This window comes from Varroa jacobsoni, unplaced genomic scaffold (assembly GCF_002532875.2).
Source record: "Varroa jacobsoni isolate VJ856 unplaced genomic scaffold, vjacob_1.0 scaffold_770, whole genome shotgun sequence".
NCBI lineage: Eukaryota > Metazoa > Arthropoda > Arachnida > Mesostigmata > Varroidae > Varroa > Varroa jacobsoni.
The window spans coordinates 65204-80945 of record NW_019213672.1 but is presented as its reverse complement, the minus strand read 5'-3'; the positions used below and the strand labels follow the sequence as shown (position 1 = coordinate 80945).

At 39.4% G+C, this 15742-nt stretch overlaps 2 protein-coding genes and 1 long non-coding RNA gene across 5 annotated transcripts in view; 2 read left to right on the top strand and 1 right to left on the bottom strand.

Annotated features, from left to right (window-relative positions):
• The window catches only part of LOC111263498 (uncharacterized), a 6398-nt gene extending 5911 nt beyond the window's left edge, over positions 1–487 (bottom strand). Inside the window, exon 1 of the long non-coding RNA XR_002682264.2 lies at positions 378–487. This is a non-coding gene — a long non-coding RNA (uncharacterized LOC111263498). The remainder of the gene's footprint in view (positions 1–377) is intronic.
• LOC111263497 (uncharacterized) overlaps positions 1–10994 on the top strand; it is an 11654-nt gene extending 660 nt beyond the window's left edge. The window contains exons 1-4 of one of the 2 annotated variants that reach the window (XM_022838610.2): positions 601–691; positions 1550–1736; positions 4189–4356; positions 6825–10994. In XM_022838610.2, the coding sequence (XP_022694345.1) occupies positions 1550–1736; positions 4189–4356; positions 6825–6889 (420 nt within the window). In that variant the 5' untranslated portion in view covers positions 601–691 and the 3' untranslated portion in view covers positions 6890–10994. Of the gene's footprint in view, positions 1–600; positions 692–1549; positions 1737–4188; positions 4357–6824 lie in introns of those variants that run through there. The other variant, XM_022838609.2, reaches the window with a different exon arrangement.
• Positions 10995–13561: 2567 nt separating this feature from the next.
• Positions 13562–15742, top strand: part of LOC111263496 (uncharacterized) — a 14226-nt gene continuing 12045 nt past the window's right edge. Inside the window, exon 1 of one of the 2 annotated variants that reach the window (XM_086969667.1) lies at positions 13562–13789. The gene's annotated coding sequence lies outside the window, so the exon portion shown is untranslated. The remainder of the gene's footprint in view (positions 13790–15742) is intronic. The other variant, XM_086969666.1, reaches the window with a different exon arrangement.

Sequence of the window (15742 nt, the reverse complement as noted above, 5' to 3'; positions counted from 1 at the left end):
ATATGTTATTCAGACTCTCGGACTGAAATTGGACACAAACATAATGAAGAATTTGTTATAAGGGTTTTGGCCATTTAGTAATTGAATGTGTATTTAGGGGCAGTTCACTTACATTAAGAATTTTTTAGATAACTGCTTTACAACCTCACTGAACCCTTTGCCAACCAAAATTAGTTTATTACCAATTGTTATATAGCCCTTTTGAAGTAAATTAAGATCTGCTGACACAAACTATCGGTCAAAGAATAGAACTTTAATTGTCAGTTATCTTTTTAAGTAAAAAGTAAATTATATTTGGAAGTGTAAAGTGATAATCGAGCCTATTCATTGGTATAGATGATTTTACTGGAAAATGTCCTGCTTTAGAGTAAACGTACCACAGTGATGAGCAAACCAAAGTTATATAGCAACAATAGTAACGCTTAGGTTCTCACGTTCGTAACGCATAGACGTATGATGCGTTGTTCTATTTACCTTTTCATGATTAGGTACATGTCAACTAGACGCAAGTCACGTCAGATGCGTCTGCTATTAGTTACTTGCATTGACTTCGTTGTTTGTAATCTATTAATTTTGCGTAGAGCGCATGGAAGAGGAAAATACGTTGTGGTGAAGCTAAAAGAAGAAAGGAAGACTCTTTTTTTCTTTTTCGATAAAATGCACGTAGCAATGATCAGCTCGTGGATTTTTGGTAAGCTAGTGCCTGCATTCATTCATTTCGTAAACGTTAATATGGTAAATTTCATGGCTGTGTTTTTGTTCAGAATATTCTTCTGTTGAAGCCGGTAGTTGAGATTCTGTAACACCTCAGTGATGAAGGTCCTTGCCACTTCTCAGGATAATAATAGCAATTCTTGAAGAATTATGCTTTTACGATCAATGAACCTATTTTATTAATGAGCGATTACTACCAAACGAGCAACTTGGATAATAGAACGGTATATGTAAGTCGAAACTAGCACAAACACTAAGTAACCTGTCAGTCACAAGCCTAAAAAGCAAAATTGGATCTCTGGGTGTATTGATTCTAAGCAAATAGTTGCCTTGAACGTAATATAAGTTATAGGAAACATTATTAACTTGAGCTCTTCACGAAGGCGACTTCGACTCCTCTAAGTGGCCGTTCTGACGGCCCCTGAAGTGCTGGCATCTAACTGTACTTTGAGATTCAGTTAGCATCATGATACCATTGACTTCTTATGTTATCAAAAACATCACTTGATTTTTCGATATAGACTATCGCGCCTTGATGATTTTATTGCTACTTTTCAATGATATAGTATCAGGAAAGGTAAGTGTAAAACTGAAGAGGTCTAGACTTACATTGCGCTCATCACACCACAGTCACCCAAGTCATTAAGGAGTGAGTGACGGTATCTGGAGCCCTTGCTTTTTAAGAACAAAATATAAAATTTAGTATCAATTTGGCCCGCATGCAATAATGATCTACCCTTAGCAGATTCTGTAGTGTTTGATTTATTGTTAGCTTATTATTGCAAATTAACTAAGATGTTTATAATTTTTGTTGTTCGATATTTTTTTTTTACAGATGGAGGAACAGCAATTAGACCAGGCAGGTGCTGCGACCACCGGGGCTGCTGCACCTGGAACAGGCGGTGCAGGTGGCCTGGATGAAATTGAGTTGTCCATGGCCGATAAAATTCGACGTTTGGTTTCTACTGACGAGGAGTGGGAAGCCGTTCTTCTACAGAAAATGGAAGAAAAGCGTAATAGAGGTTAGTATGAATGGCAATTGCATAAATATACGGCCATCTTAATGTGTGGTTTAGTAAATGCTACTTCAGCTAAATTATCTCTTTTGACAATTGTTGAAATTCTACTTAGTTGAGCGTTTCAGCTTGGCTCGCAGCTATCTTGTCCTATTAAAAGTCAGATAAGCATGCATCAGTAACCCCAAGAAAGAGTTTACTTAAAATATAAGATTTAAATGAATGCGTGGACTCAATCTTTAACAGAATTACCAGTATTAGTCTTAGAATCCAACTATACATATAATACATATAACATATGGCAGCAATTGTTTTATTTGTCATACTTCATTAGTTGTTAATCATAATTTTTTTCATAGGAGTTTAACTGTAGGGTGCCTTATGCACTAAACTGTATGGGTATTTGCCCAGAAGTACAAAACCTCCTCTTTCCTCGTAGGGGTCACTCACACTCAGCCTTCTTCCTACTCCCTCAGGAACTGTTTGCACATTAGTTCTGTGGCCCTAAGACGCGACCACTTATCGCCTCTTATTGAGTTGGATCACTATAAGACCCTTAATGATCGCTTCTTTTTCCATTGAGAAAATTGACGTCCTGGACATCGGCCGTCGCTCTTTTCTTTTCGAGCCTTTTTCCACTTTCTGTCACCTTGCTTACATCTATATCTAGCGTCTGCGTTCATATATCTTCGCTTTGAATTATATCGATGGCCACAACACTATGCGTTACGTTTAGAGCAACGAATTCCGCACAAGCGACCTCAAAAATTAGATAACAATAGAATACAGTCTATCTCCTATCGTCGATTACACCTGTATCGTACGGCACAAAAGTGGTGCTCTTAGCCTCCTTTAATATGTGCAAGTAATTTTCCATGTTTGCTCAAACCTTGTCTTAGGTGGGATGTGATGGAGCTACAATTCGTGCTGAACCACTCAGTCTATTTAGAGATTAAGCGAAGAGTCCATCCTTGGGAGGCCTTTCAGTAGGGTGCTTTATTCCTGCTGCTCTTCTCTCTTAATTTCTTGCGCCTCGTTCGTTAATGCTCCTTCAGCCTGGTTCTTTGCTCGATCAATCTCAGCTAAGAGCTGTGCCAAAGCAATTGCGGCATAGCTTTCCTCATGTTGCAGGCCTCGCTATCCCTATAACTAGGATCTTCTGCACTTCCAGAAGTTCTGCCTTATTTTGTTTCTATCTCATCGCAATGGGGCCTTACCGCACGATTTCCAGACTATTGTCCCTAAGAGTTTACGTATTCTTTTTGTAGCTCGTCATACTTTTGGAGGGATACCGGCTAGTCTGTTCGCCACTTCCCTTGCCTTTCGACTAGCTCGTCTTGTAAGTGGGCTCCTTTGAAGCCTTATTCTACCGTAACGCCTAGATACTGGTTCGACTTTATAATATCTACTCCATTTAGTGAGAATGGGTCTATGCGTTTTGCTTCCAGTTAGTAGCGCTGCTTCACTTTTTTCCGAGGTACCGAGTACTCCACCGATGCGCTCATTTTATGTACAGCTTTCTGTGCATTGCTGTGCAAGTTGTCCTTTTTTACGGCCTGACTAGAATGGGCTATTTGATTCTTATTTGCCATCGTCCTTCCTCAATATCAAATAGCCTAAAAATATCATAAACTAGAGTCCATGGCAGGGGCGCTCATCCGGTAGTTATGGCATATTCTCTCATTCCAAAGGTGACTGCGTAATGTTATTTAATAAAGAATGCAATCAGTCTAGTTTTTTTCTAAAGGTCCAAAATCGTTATCTTCGTTAATTGCGTTTATTATCATAAGCCATTTTAGAAAAGAATTGTAAGTGTTACATGCATTTAGTAAAAATAGATCAACCGATTTCCTTTGTAGCTGATTGCTTCCTTTACGAAGTAACTTTGGCTCACTATTTTGGTTCCGCAGAAGATTTCCGAGTTTTCCTGTAGGAGGACTTTCGTCGCCTCGACGGTATTACGCCTAGTTTGGAGGCTCTGCTTTTTCTAAAAAAACTTTTAATCACAGCCTGGACCTCTTCTTGAAAGAAGAAAGAAATTTCCTTGTTTTCTATGTTGTCTCCCGAGCATGTGGGCTTCCTCAGGCGGTTTACTTTACCAGTTTTTACGCCAGCATTGGCTTTCTTAACCTACCCATCTCTCATAGCGTTTTTTTTTATGTCGTTCTTCATTATTTTGGCAATTCCTTTCTGTTAGTAACACCTGTTTTTCATTGTCGCTCTCTTCGCTTGGAACTGTACTTTAGCCTCTAGGGTGCTCGTACCTTTCCTTCTAACGTTATGCTATCTTGCACAACGTTATTACCATGGCTACTATTATAGTTACATTATAACGTGGCAAAAGTTTATAATATCTTTGTAGTGTTATTCAGCCATGCTGAATTCAAAACTAAACCCATGCGTACATCGCAATTCTAATGTTCTTGTAAGAAATAAATTTTCAATTCTTCTTGTGCAGAGCCTGGTGCAGAACCTGCTCCTTCGGCAACACCCATGCAACAGGCGGCGGCGATCGGAGGCGCTTTAGGTAACCGCGTCACTGGGCTGTTTGGAAAGGCTAAGGGTATGGTGCCTCCGGTGAATCTGCCTAACATGCCGAACATACCCATCCCTGGTCTTAAAAAAGGTCAGTAAAAGCATTGAAGGGCTTGAATGAATTACTTTTGGGAAGTTCTGAATGAGCCGTTGACTAACTTCTAACTAGCAGGCCACATGTATACAGGGTACGGTACATAAACTGGGACTTGCTAAAATTTTTATACTATTCATAAATAGAAACAGATTGGAAAAAATATTTTACAAATACTCAAGTGTCCTTTTTATTTAATGCAACAACCATTCAGTGCGGTTACAGCTTCAATACGGACTCTGAACCTTTCAAAAATTTGTTTGAAATTTTCGTTTTGGATTTCTGCGCACGCTTCCTTAATAACACGAGTCAGCTAGTCGACGTTGTCATCTCAAGACTTGTTGATCTCTGCTCAGTAACGTTTCATATACAGTTATTTAACGAGTTCAAACTTTAACTGTTTGTCGACTATCTGAGTTCACCGCACGGCATATTCGTATTCTCAGACAACCAATTCTATACGAATCGGCTTGTATAAGTCGAGGCACATCTTCTTGGTCTTCACTCAGACGTTTCAGTTATCCAAGGTTGTACAACATAGAATATGCAGAGAAGCTTCACTAGTGATAAGCTCGTTCTTGGAAGCAGCGTGGTGGCATTGCGCCTCCTTCACAGGACACCACATGAACCTTGACCGAACGTTTGCTCCTACCCACAATATGCATCGCCTCTGAATCAAAGACAAACCAACGGTCTTTTCTGCGACTTATGCTTGCATTGAGGATAAATATTTCTCGTCAAAATAGACCTGCTATTTCAGGCGTAAAGGAGTAGTAAATACCAGCCAAATTGGTTGGTTTAATTATCCGTAGGGAGCATCTCTTTGACTTTACGACATACGACGCATACCTGAAGTCTTCGTGGACAACCTGTGACATCGCACCCTCACTCACACTAAATTTCTTCACTTATCGATTGCTCAAAGCAGAAAGAACATTGCATAAATGCAATTTTGGATGACAGAGAAGAACTTTGTAGTGAGCATTTTTTTGTTTTTGGAACTTCGCTTCAGGCTTCTTCTGCAGCCACGTACTTACTTGCGACGCGTTACACTGCTGATTTAAGGTTATATCGGTGGGAGTGACTCGGGTGCGTAGAAAGGAGCTTATTTTCACTCAAATTTCAAAAAATGGCGCGCTGTTGATCGCCATGACGAGTTCGCTGCAGAAAGAACTTATTTTCATTGGAACAAGTGGCGGATAAACGCATTCCGGTTGCGATAAAAAGTCCGCCAAAATTTGTCCCTTTTTAGATGCCGCACCGCGCCGATATAAAGGCAGGCGCAGTTAAATGGGATAGGAGCTATTTGGGCTGGTTTGTTTTTTCAGGCAAAAGTGCACTAGTTGTAAATCTTAACATTATCTAATTTTTAAACTCTCTGAGATGCATATGAATTAAAATGTGGCTCGTGTATGTAGCTCCATGTGGGCCCATGAACGAATGACACCATTACCTATTTCGCACGAAATAATCTTGGCCCAGACAGCTCCCTTGTGGACCTATATAGACTAACGACTGAGATGTAACGAGCGGGTTGTCTCTAGCAACGGGGATGCGTCTATTCTTTATCCTCCACTTTATGCTAAAAACAAAGCTATGTTTTGACGCCAATATTGGCCTAACACGAGCGAAGATTAGCCATTAACGATTTTTCCCGCGCTACACGAACAAACACAAATATTTCGTTCGTTGCCCAAGATTGACGATCTACATTTCTCCATGCAGGTTCTGAAAAGTCCGACGAAGGCTTCCGTGGGACGAACCAGAAGATCCTTGACAAGTTTAGATTTAAAAAATTCGAAGGTTCATAAAAATGACTTAAGAAATATTTTTGGTGCACCTAGGTTTTTGATCTATTTAGATGAATTCCACGATTAGTCTTTGACGTTTTGTGCCCTTGAACTCAATGGCGGTTTTGAGCCTATGTATTTTTAGGATTCCTGACCTACTATGAGCCCTAAATTTAATTCTATTACAATCTTCGGTAAGTAACCTATTTGATAGGTACATTATTTTTTACAGCTGTCAACATCGCTTGACGCACGGTTGCTGTTTTGGAAACTATTTGCGAGATAAAAAAATTTCATAGGTGATTAGCCAGTGGTTTGAGTGTCGAACCGAAGCTGTAATTATGGTGACTGGTAATTACGTTATATAACAAACATGGTATATGTCCATATTTGTGTATATCATGCATAATTAGCACGAGTAAAAGCTTAGTAGAGTAAACTTCAAGTCGATGGCTGAATAAATCTCAAATGAAAACTGGATGGCATCGAAGAATCAATTGAAGCTTTGAGCCACCCTGTGTTCATATACTCTTATATATTTATGCCAAACATTTCGGCAGCTTTTAAAACTAACTATACCCTTATAAAAGAAATATTGGGTTCAGGTACGCATTGCACAAAGGTGCCTGCTATCGTATGCTGTAACAATCATCATCGTGTAAATCCCCGTTTCAGGCGCAGCAGCTGCTGAGGGCGCACCAGATGCTGGAGGTGAATACACCCAGATGAGCAACGAATAGACCTTAGACCTTCGCTGCGCCGCACTGCCATCAGTTCCACCGACATCGTTTAGAGTGATACTAACTAACGCTTTTAATAATCATGATGACGCGTCGTTAGTAATAGCGCAACGCGATCCGCGACTTTACAGCCTTTATAGGCCATGTGCTCTCGTTACATGCCCTTACCGATTCTATGCTCTAGAGAGCTTGTTAAAAGGGGTACGAGGGTTGCCACCAAAGCAGTCATAGTCGTTCAGTACATATGGATATCGATGAGGGTTCATTATTACATGCATGCTAGATGCTAGACGCTACCATCATCCACTGGATACATCCACTGGAAGTAGCAAGCAGTCAGCAAGCGAGCGCTATCTCGTCAAGTTGCGGACGTGTCCAGCCATACGTTTTGTTCTACCACACAATCCCGGCCTTCAGCTGTGGGTGACTTCAGGCACATCAGGCGTACCCCATAAAGTCTACTCTGACAATCGTCCTTCAACAACTAGGTTGGTCAGAATACAAGAGAAACAAAATACGCAGTAGATAGTTCAATTTCATTGTATATGTTGTATTCTTTATCCACTTCGTTTTTCCCACCGTCTCCCTTCACCTGTATCGTTGCTGTTGTATGCTATAGCTGTTTTTGGTCTGATTGAACATCTGTCTATTGTCAAACCGATAAACATATCTATGCACTCTAGCTGATCGGAAGGCAATGCCTATGGAGGGTTCGATTATCGAGGAATGGCAAAATGTCGCTTTATGAAGTCGACCGACGGCCAGAGGCGAAGTCCCACTAAGTCCGTATTAAATTGAGAAATGGCGGTGTACTCGCGTCACCAGGTTAATAATAATTATTTTAATAAATAGTACTAGACACTCATGGCCGAGCGGTCAGTAACGAGTGCGGAATCCGTTTTCCGTTCAGTTTGTTCAGTAAAGTGCAGCTAGACTGAGTACTGCGGCTGCTAAATGTGTTCTTGCGTCACCGCCGTTCTGATAGCAGATTGGAGAATCGCTCGCAAAAAAATAATAATGATAGGGTTTTCCTGCCAGCCATTTCAGGGAGTCCTCACATATGCTTTGCCATGTGTCATTTTTTTTTAAATCTTTCCTCTGGGTTTGCTAAAAATGTCCTGGTATGTAAAGATCACCTTGATCATAGTCAGAGCGATTATCCTTCCTGTTATCAATTGAATGAATATATTATCAAAAACAAAAAAAAAACTCCGTGGTCACGCGAAAACGTCAGCGAGGGAGGAACCTCATAACCTCGTCTTAGTTTTTGTCGAGAAATCTTATTCAACCTTGAAAACATCAATACATTAAATCGAGCATCTATAAGCTAATTCTCTTTTCAAAACTAGGACAACACGAAAGCACACATTCTCACCTTTTAATCGCAAAGAGAGACTGAAAAAAATCAACCAAACAAATGTCACTAAACAACAATCACAATCAGCAACTGCCTCAATTTGGAACTAAGAAGATGACACTAAAAGGCCGAAAACCTGTAACAACTTCGAAAAGCATTAGATAATGAATATTATCAATAGTCACGTTCACTTAATATAAGATTGTACCCATATAGCGTATATGTTATCAGCCGTTATCAGTCTCATAGTACGATTAATAATACGAGCAGGATAAGCCGACTTTCCAAGAACGCATATAGAATCCTCACCTGGAAAACCATCTACTAAGATGATGCCACAGTCCAGATCAGTTGACTGTAGGGCATATATCAGGGCAGTCTAGTCCTTCGGTATTTGATAAGTAATATACATATGCATATATACGTTAATGTCTATTCCATGATATCTTCATACATTTGTTCATTAATTCGTTCACGATAAACTAGGCAAAATCATAGAAAGGGATCGTCTATTGACTGTTCGTTTGTAACAATAACACGCTACTTGTAGCGTGTTATTGTTACAAACGTACCATCGTAGCGAACAAAGATAGGTTGCATCTACATAAAGCGGGGAATTTTAAATCGCAAGAAGTGTAAGGATAATTTCGGTTGGTCAAAAATATCCTGTTATAATATGTGTAATTATTACGGAATAACAGAGAATAAAAACTCTGTGGAGGAACATGGAGTATGTATGCTGCTAAGTGACATGCACACAGAAAACGCTGATGCTGCAGTGATGTAAAGAAAAAGGGTATGATGAATAGTTTTGTCCATAGTAAATTTCAAATGAATCTGAGTATGAATTTCGTTAGTATTGGCGGCCATTGAAAAACACCAAGCTATAGAATTACGTTAGAATATGACACTAGCAATATTTAGAACGATTCAATTCTACGTAAGTACAATATAAAATATAATCAAATTATTAATAAATATATACAATTAAATACATTGTCATAATAAAATTATCTATGGAAAAACACTCTGGTAGTTGAGAGATACTCTGATAGGCCAAGAGATATGGAGCCTGTGGGTCACCCGGGAAAAGCAGGATCGTTTGTTACCGCCTGCGAGCATTCATTTAGTCTTCAATATTCGAATAGATCGAAAAAATCGTGAAAATAAAACAAATAACAAACGGCTGTGAACCGAATGTCCGGTATTCGCTGCAACAATAACATAAAGGATGGGTCACTTTGATTGGACGTCCGGGTCGCGGCGTTAATAATTGGTCTATAGCATGGGTCGAAATGACGAGCATAGCAATGACCTGTGTCGGACTGGATAAACACTGAATGAAGGATAATAGGTGAAGACCTTGAAATAGACTTCAGTATACGACCAGCTTCTTCTTATAGTCAGATACGATGTTTGACCTCGTACTTTCACAACTTCTGATCATAAAAATAAATTTAAGCTTAATGGTAAGGCATGAAGGGAAGCGTTGCCAGGTGAATCATTTCCGAAAGTGCGCTCGGTCTACTACTTTTCAACCAAAGAGAATCATGAGAGGCAATGAAACTAGTTGATTTTGGTCAGCAGCTGCTGACATTTGTCGCCATATTTTTTCTTTCCCAGGAAGGAGAACATTAATAGCTACAACAGTACCATAACAGCGACAGCAAAGAAACTTGTTAGTCTTAATAGGGCAGAGATGTTGCCTTGTTCTCCTGGTCGCGAGAGTTCTGTGGCAATTTTCCTATAAGTAAAATGCCCTTCCGATCCGACTGGAAAACGCAGAAGATAGTGTAAAAAAGGATATCCAGTGGCCCCGAGCATACGTTCCTAAAGGACGGAAGGCCCGCTTGTTTCTGTCGAAGATTAACATATTGGATTGAACCGCAATGGCAGCAAATAGCCACCGTTAGAAATAACCGCTGCCATCGAATCAGTGGATAGCCACGTACACGAGCATAAGCAGAAACAAATGCTGTCGTTGTGGGTACTTCTGCGGATGATTAGTTCAGCGAAAAGGAAGCTCTATCGCAGAATACCAGCGACCTTTTGCTCAGAGTCCTCATGACAGAAGAAGCCGTATCGACGACGGAACGGATATCCTAGGGTCCGTTCAACGATCTGACAACTAACAAATTTATTGATTTTGCCCAGTGCAATCGGGCGTATAGGAGAAAGGGCTCCTTTAATGTCGGTAGCCCAAAAGCAATGCAGTGGAAGTAGCTGTTTATTGAACAGCCTTGAGCAGTCCGCCATTTGGACGATGATTGCGACGACGGCGACAACTACAGTAACAAAAAAATCATAATGGTACTAATAATAACACTAAAATAACAAATAATAAGAACAATAATAACAACAAAATTGCCTATTAACAATTATAAGTACTAATGGCTATAAAGCAAACACGTATGAAGTAATAACAGACTATGTAGAACAACTGCGTATTGCCATACTGTGTACTGGTTTTATTAATTGTTTGTTGGACGCATTAGTAGCGATTTTTTGTAAATTTATTAGCACACATAGTGTCACATTATATAATTAATTCTAACTAATTATCATAATTAACCCAAATAAAAAAGAGGAGACTTTGTTGATGATTGATAGAGCGAGCCTAGAACGATAAGAGTTTGCAAGAGTTTACTGCGCAATGTTTTTTTCTTATTACTACTGTTCATTGCAATGTGTGGTATTATTGCCCCTGCGACAACGCGTTTAATAAAGGCAGATGGTGCTACTCGACAATAGAGCTTTGTTATTGTTTTATTAGACTGCGCGAAGCTATTTAGCAGGTTTGACTTTTTTTTTGGCCTTTGCTTGCCTACAGTGGTACGCTGATTAAATACCGTTAGAGAATTGTGACACCTTTCAAAATTAACTGCGGTTAAGTGAGAAAATTGGTGGAATTTGTTGAAGACTGGCTAAAGCACCGCAGAAGAAGGCCGACAGTTCGTTATTACCGCAGGTAAATTAGGAAGTTGGTGACCACATAGAACTTGATTACATCTAAGTTCCTGTTATGGCAGGAGCTGTTGAGCAAGACAGAGTGTAGACAGTGCGTCCCCCATAGATTTAATTTTTTCGAAGCACGGAATATTAGATCGTAATGAAAACACTAAACACTTTGAAGAAATAGATGGTATACCCTGGAGGTAACCTGCGTTGTATACGCACATGGAATACGCTACTTCTTACGTCTGATATAAGTCATCAATCTTTTGATTCAATTGCACTAATAATCAACCGGTGTTTCGCTGAAAGCCTCATTGCCGTGCGTTTTCAACAATCCTCAAGCGACTTCGGGAGCGTTTCCACCTTCACGAAACAGAAAGCAAACCATAGAGTGATGATCCTTGCCTTCGGACTCGTCATTCCGTAGTCAGTTTATAAACAGATGGTTAAATATTAATAACTCTTTGCGGTTTGCACATAGTTTGAAAGCTATTCAAATTTTTTGACCCGCTAAATAGCTCCATACAGCAGAATATGATATGCAATCATCATCATTACCCATTTGATACTACACATCGTATTTGAAATTTATACCAGTATTTCGGATCGCGCACGAGAAAAAGGTGTTTTTCTGCACGTCCCGTTGAATGTTTGTTGAAAGACCATCTCACAACACCGGGCATTTCTTAGGGCAGAAGTGGAATGTATTCAGGTAAAGATGTAACGCAATACATTTACCCCGTTATACTCGACAGATGCACCTGTCGATATATTTCATTTCTGTTGTATATTTAGATTGGTACTAGCGAGGGGTCTAGCGGAATGATTATCACTGATAGGACCCAGTTTCTGTGATAGGTAAAAATAAAGTAAAAATACATAGCCTCGATAACAGACGAGGGAGTCGCTAAAGTCCAGTAACAGTGTGTACAGAATGTATCTACGGCAGGGAAGATGTCGAATGGCAGGTAATCAAATAGACAGCTTGCAGGCCGTTTGGAGCTGCGGTATACTTTTAAAAACTCCAATATTGGGCATATTTATTTAGAGTGAGGTAATATCATTTAGGGGTAGATAGGTGAAGTTTGACTGACCCGACCACGATCTATGGTGCAACTAATTGGGCTGGAATTATGATTTTTTAATATGTGTCAGTGGTAATCTTCTTTATTTTTCCTATTTGTGTTAGCGCTTTGACAGACGGCCAAATTCCTACTAGTTGCGTTTCCATATGTAATTTCCTTATATACGGCTTCTCGAAGTAGATCAATGGTTGGACATGCTTGCCCACCAGTTATCCTTTTAAGGACATGGAAAGCCCTGTAATAACAGGGACACAGATTGAAAAAATAAGCAGTTTAAAGCCAACATCGGATATTTTGTTACTCAATCTATTGCAACACGTCAAATGCGTCGGCATAGGCGATAGACTCGAACTTTCGCTTTTGTAAAACGTCGCCATGTGTTGTTATCCATTGGGTGCCGACGTATGATCAGCTCTTCACTGGTATTCACGTTCGCGTTGCTCACGTACTGTTCTCTCAACTGAGGCCTTCTTATATAATGTCTTCAGCAATCTTCGACAAATTTCCGCAGCACTGTGAAAACTTTTAAAAACAAAAACTCGGCCATTAAGCGTTGATTTTCGGATCTTTTTTTTTTTTTTTTTTCGTGTTTTTTTTTTCATTTCATTTGTCTTCGACTAAGCTGAATCATTCACAAGTTTCTAAAGGACTGGCGTATACCAGCCGGATTCGGCATGTCGGCGGTGCATTATTCTTATTCATTTTTATATCGAAAGTCCGCCGAATTCGCTTGAAACAATTTAATGTTTAATATCTAATGAAGCATTGAAGATCAGCTTATATAAAAATAAATAGATAGGAAACAATGGACCGCAGTTACGCTAGAAGAGCTTTGTTTAAATGCTGGCACAGCTTAAGCAGATGTAAAAAATATTTTGTATACCTTCAAAAGCAAAGTACGGAACGACATTTGAGAAATAATGTACGTAAGCTAATTGAATTAGAATCTATCCACAGAGTACTTACAGAGATAAGTGTAAGTGAGCTCTAGCCGCTACCGTCCTATTCTTTTAAAAAAAAAGTAGTTAACGAAATCAATGGCGTCCGGCACTGGAAATGCGCCAAGCTTAATATAAGCGAGCGTGCTGTAGGCATTGCTTAAAATTCTTTTACTATGACTCGATGCCATTGTTTCTCCTATCGTACGGCTACCACCGTCTCTCGAGTCACGAAACCGTTAGAAAGTTCCACCGACGAAACTGTCGATGCAGAGAACAGGGACCTTATCAAAGCTCATCGACAATACTGCTGTGCCCTTTGTTAATTTAAAACTGTAGCACTTTTATCATTTAAAAAATAATGACTCAGGCACAAGCGTATAAAAGTGTTGGACAAATGTTGGCAAACGGCAACTACTATTGTTGTTGTTGTTGTTCTTAACCAGGTCCAGGATGTATAAGGCGCAGGACCAATGACGTAGTGCTACCGACAATATGCAGATTCAGTGTTATGATATGCGATTTTACTGAAATTAATTGCAGTGCTTAATATTTTCGAACTTAAGTAAGTTGAAACTTTGATAGTTTTCTATTCATGCATTCTCTTTCTGCTTCCTAAGCGGTACCTGTGATCCATTTATGAAATACGTCCCTAAAATAGAATTATATATCTACAGGGTCATGTTGTTGGTAAAATATCTGTGACATTAAAGGAGAAGGATCTGAATCATCCCTGTGAGTGGATTATCAGAGAACTGCGATGCCTCAAGTTCGATCCCCGAACCCTTTACCTAGAATATGATCGAAATCTTCATTGACATCTATCCGAAATGGCCTCTGTTAGGTCATAGAAACTGATCTATTATGTCGTTATCAGTGTTATTGTGAATGTTTGTAGCATTTTGTGAAAAGTATAAAGTAAAACTTTAAGAACCTAATCCGAACGTTCGACGCAAAAGATCAGATAGCCGTAGGACATTTTAGCAATTCATAGAGTCAGATCATCTGCTCAAGGCCAGTTTTTGTATGCTTATGTTTTTATTTTTTATCTATTTTTTATTATCTCGTTTTACAATTATCTAGAGATAGCCTCTCGTTTGCATGTCATACTCGGATTTATCAATAGCCACATTGACACCCACCTGTCAACACCTCTCTCACAGTTTAGTCGTCCTTATTTGACCGCCTGTCGGCTTAGCGTCAATATAACACCATTTTGCCATTCATTACATCACGCATATCTACGTTAACCGTTGCGTGTTCATCGAAGAGAGCTTTCGATGCAGTTTTTTACGTTCTACTTGCAAGATAGAATAAAAATAACCTTATCGAAGACAGCGAGCACGTATGAAAACACTGCTATGATGTACAGTAAAATAGCCATGATTTTTCAAATGTTAAATTTCACCCATTATCGTCTGCTATTTTATTACTGAAGAGCTGGGACGCCCCAAGTACTTTGTGTTCGAGGTGGGTCCGCCGCTCTTACTGCGTCATCTGCCAGTGCGATAATAATAATAAAACACTGTCTAGAGATTTTCTCGGATTGTGCTTTCCAGAAGGGCCAAGCACTTCCTATTGCACACTATTTAAACTTCTTCATAGAGCAGTGAATCCTGTGTGCCAGCCAAAATTAAGATAAATTAAATGATAATATCCTCTGTTGTTTTTTTTATCTGCTCCACATTTATGCGCAATTCATTTTGTGTCTTGTTCCGGTTCTGCACAATTCTCTAGCTATAGGTTTTACATAAGAGCACAATATACTGACGCCAGGATTTTGCAATTACTACGTAAGTTAGTTAATAAATATTTTTGGGTTCTACCTGCACGAAAGCCTAAAAGTTCATTTGCTCGCAGTGATGCTTTTGCAGCAATATCGTCACGTTCATATTGTGCTCTTATAAGGTCGTAGTAATTGTGTTGATTTAAATCCTGTGCATTGCCGATCTTTTTTGGACGAGTTTATACAATGCTCATGCTCGACGCTACTAGGGGTCACGATGCATGTTTAGATATCAAACTAGTGGAAATTGGATTTTGGATAGAAATTGGAAAATTGGGTTGCCACATCGGCAATCCTTGTGGAAATACTGACGCTGTTCTATCTCTTGATGTACCGAATTTTACGTCTGGTATTGCCATTGGCCCTTTCCATCAGACGGCTGGCTCACAGCACGAAATGACGCTGCAATATCTAGCATGGCTTAACGCAAATCCCCAACTCTAACATAAGACGGTTCCTATACTTTTTCATATACTTAAGGATCTTTTTCGATTCTTCATCAGTAACTGCCTTAAAGTTATAGCGGAAGTTAAATGAATAGGGTCAACGAGTAGCGGCTGGTTGTGGTAGGAGCCCCAACGCTATTCACTCTCTAAAAACTTTAGGATACAGAATTTTTGCGATTTTGTTGAATTGCGAACTATTTAGTTAGAAATTAATTGATTCCATAGCACTTCAATTAATTCTATCAAATGAGTTTATATATGCGATAAAGGTAAAATAATAGTGAAA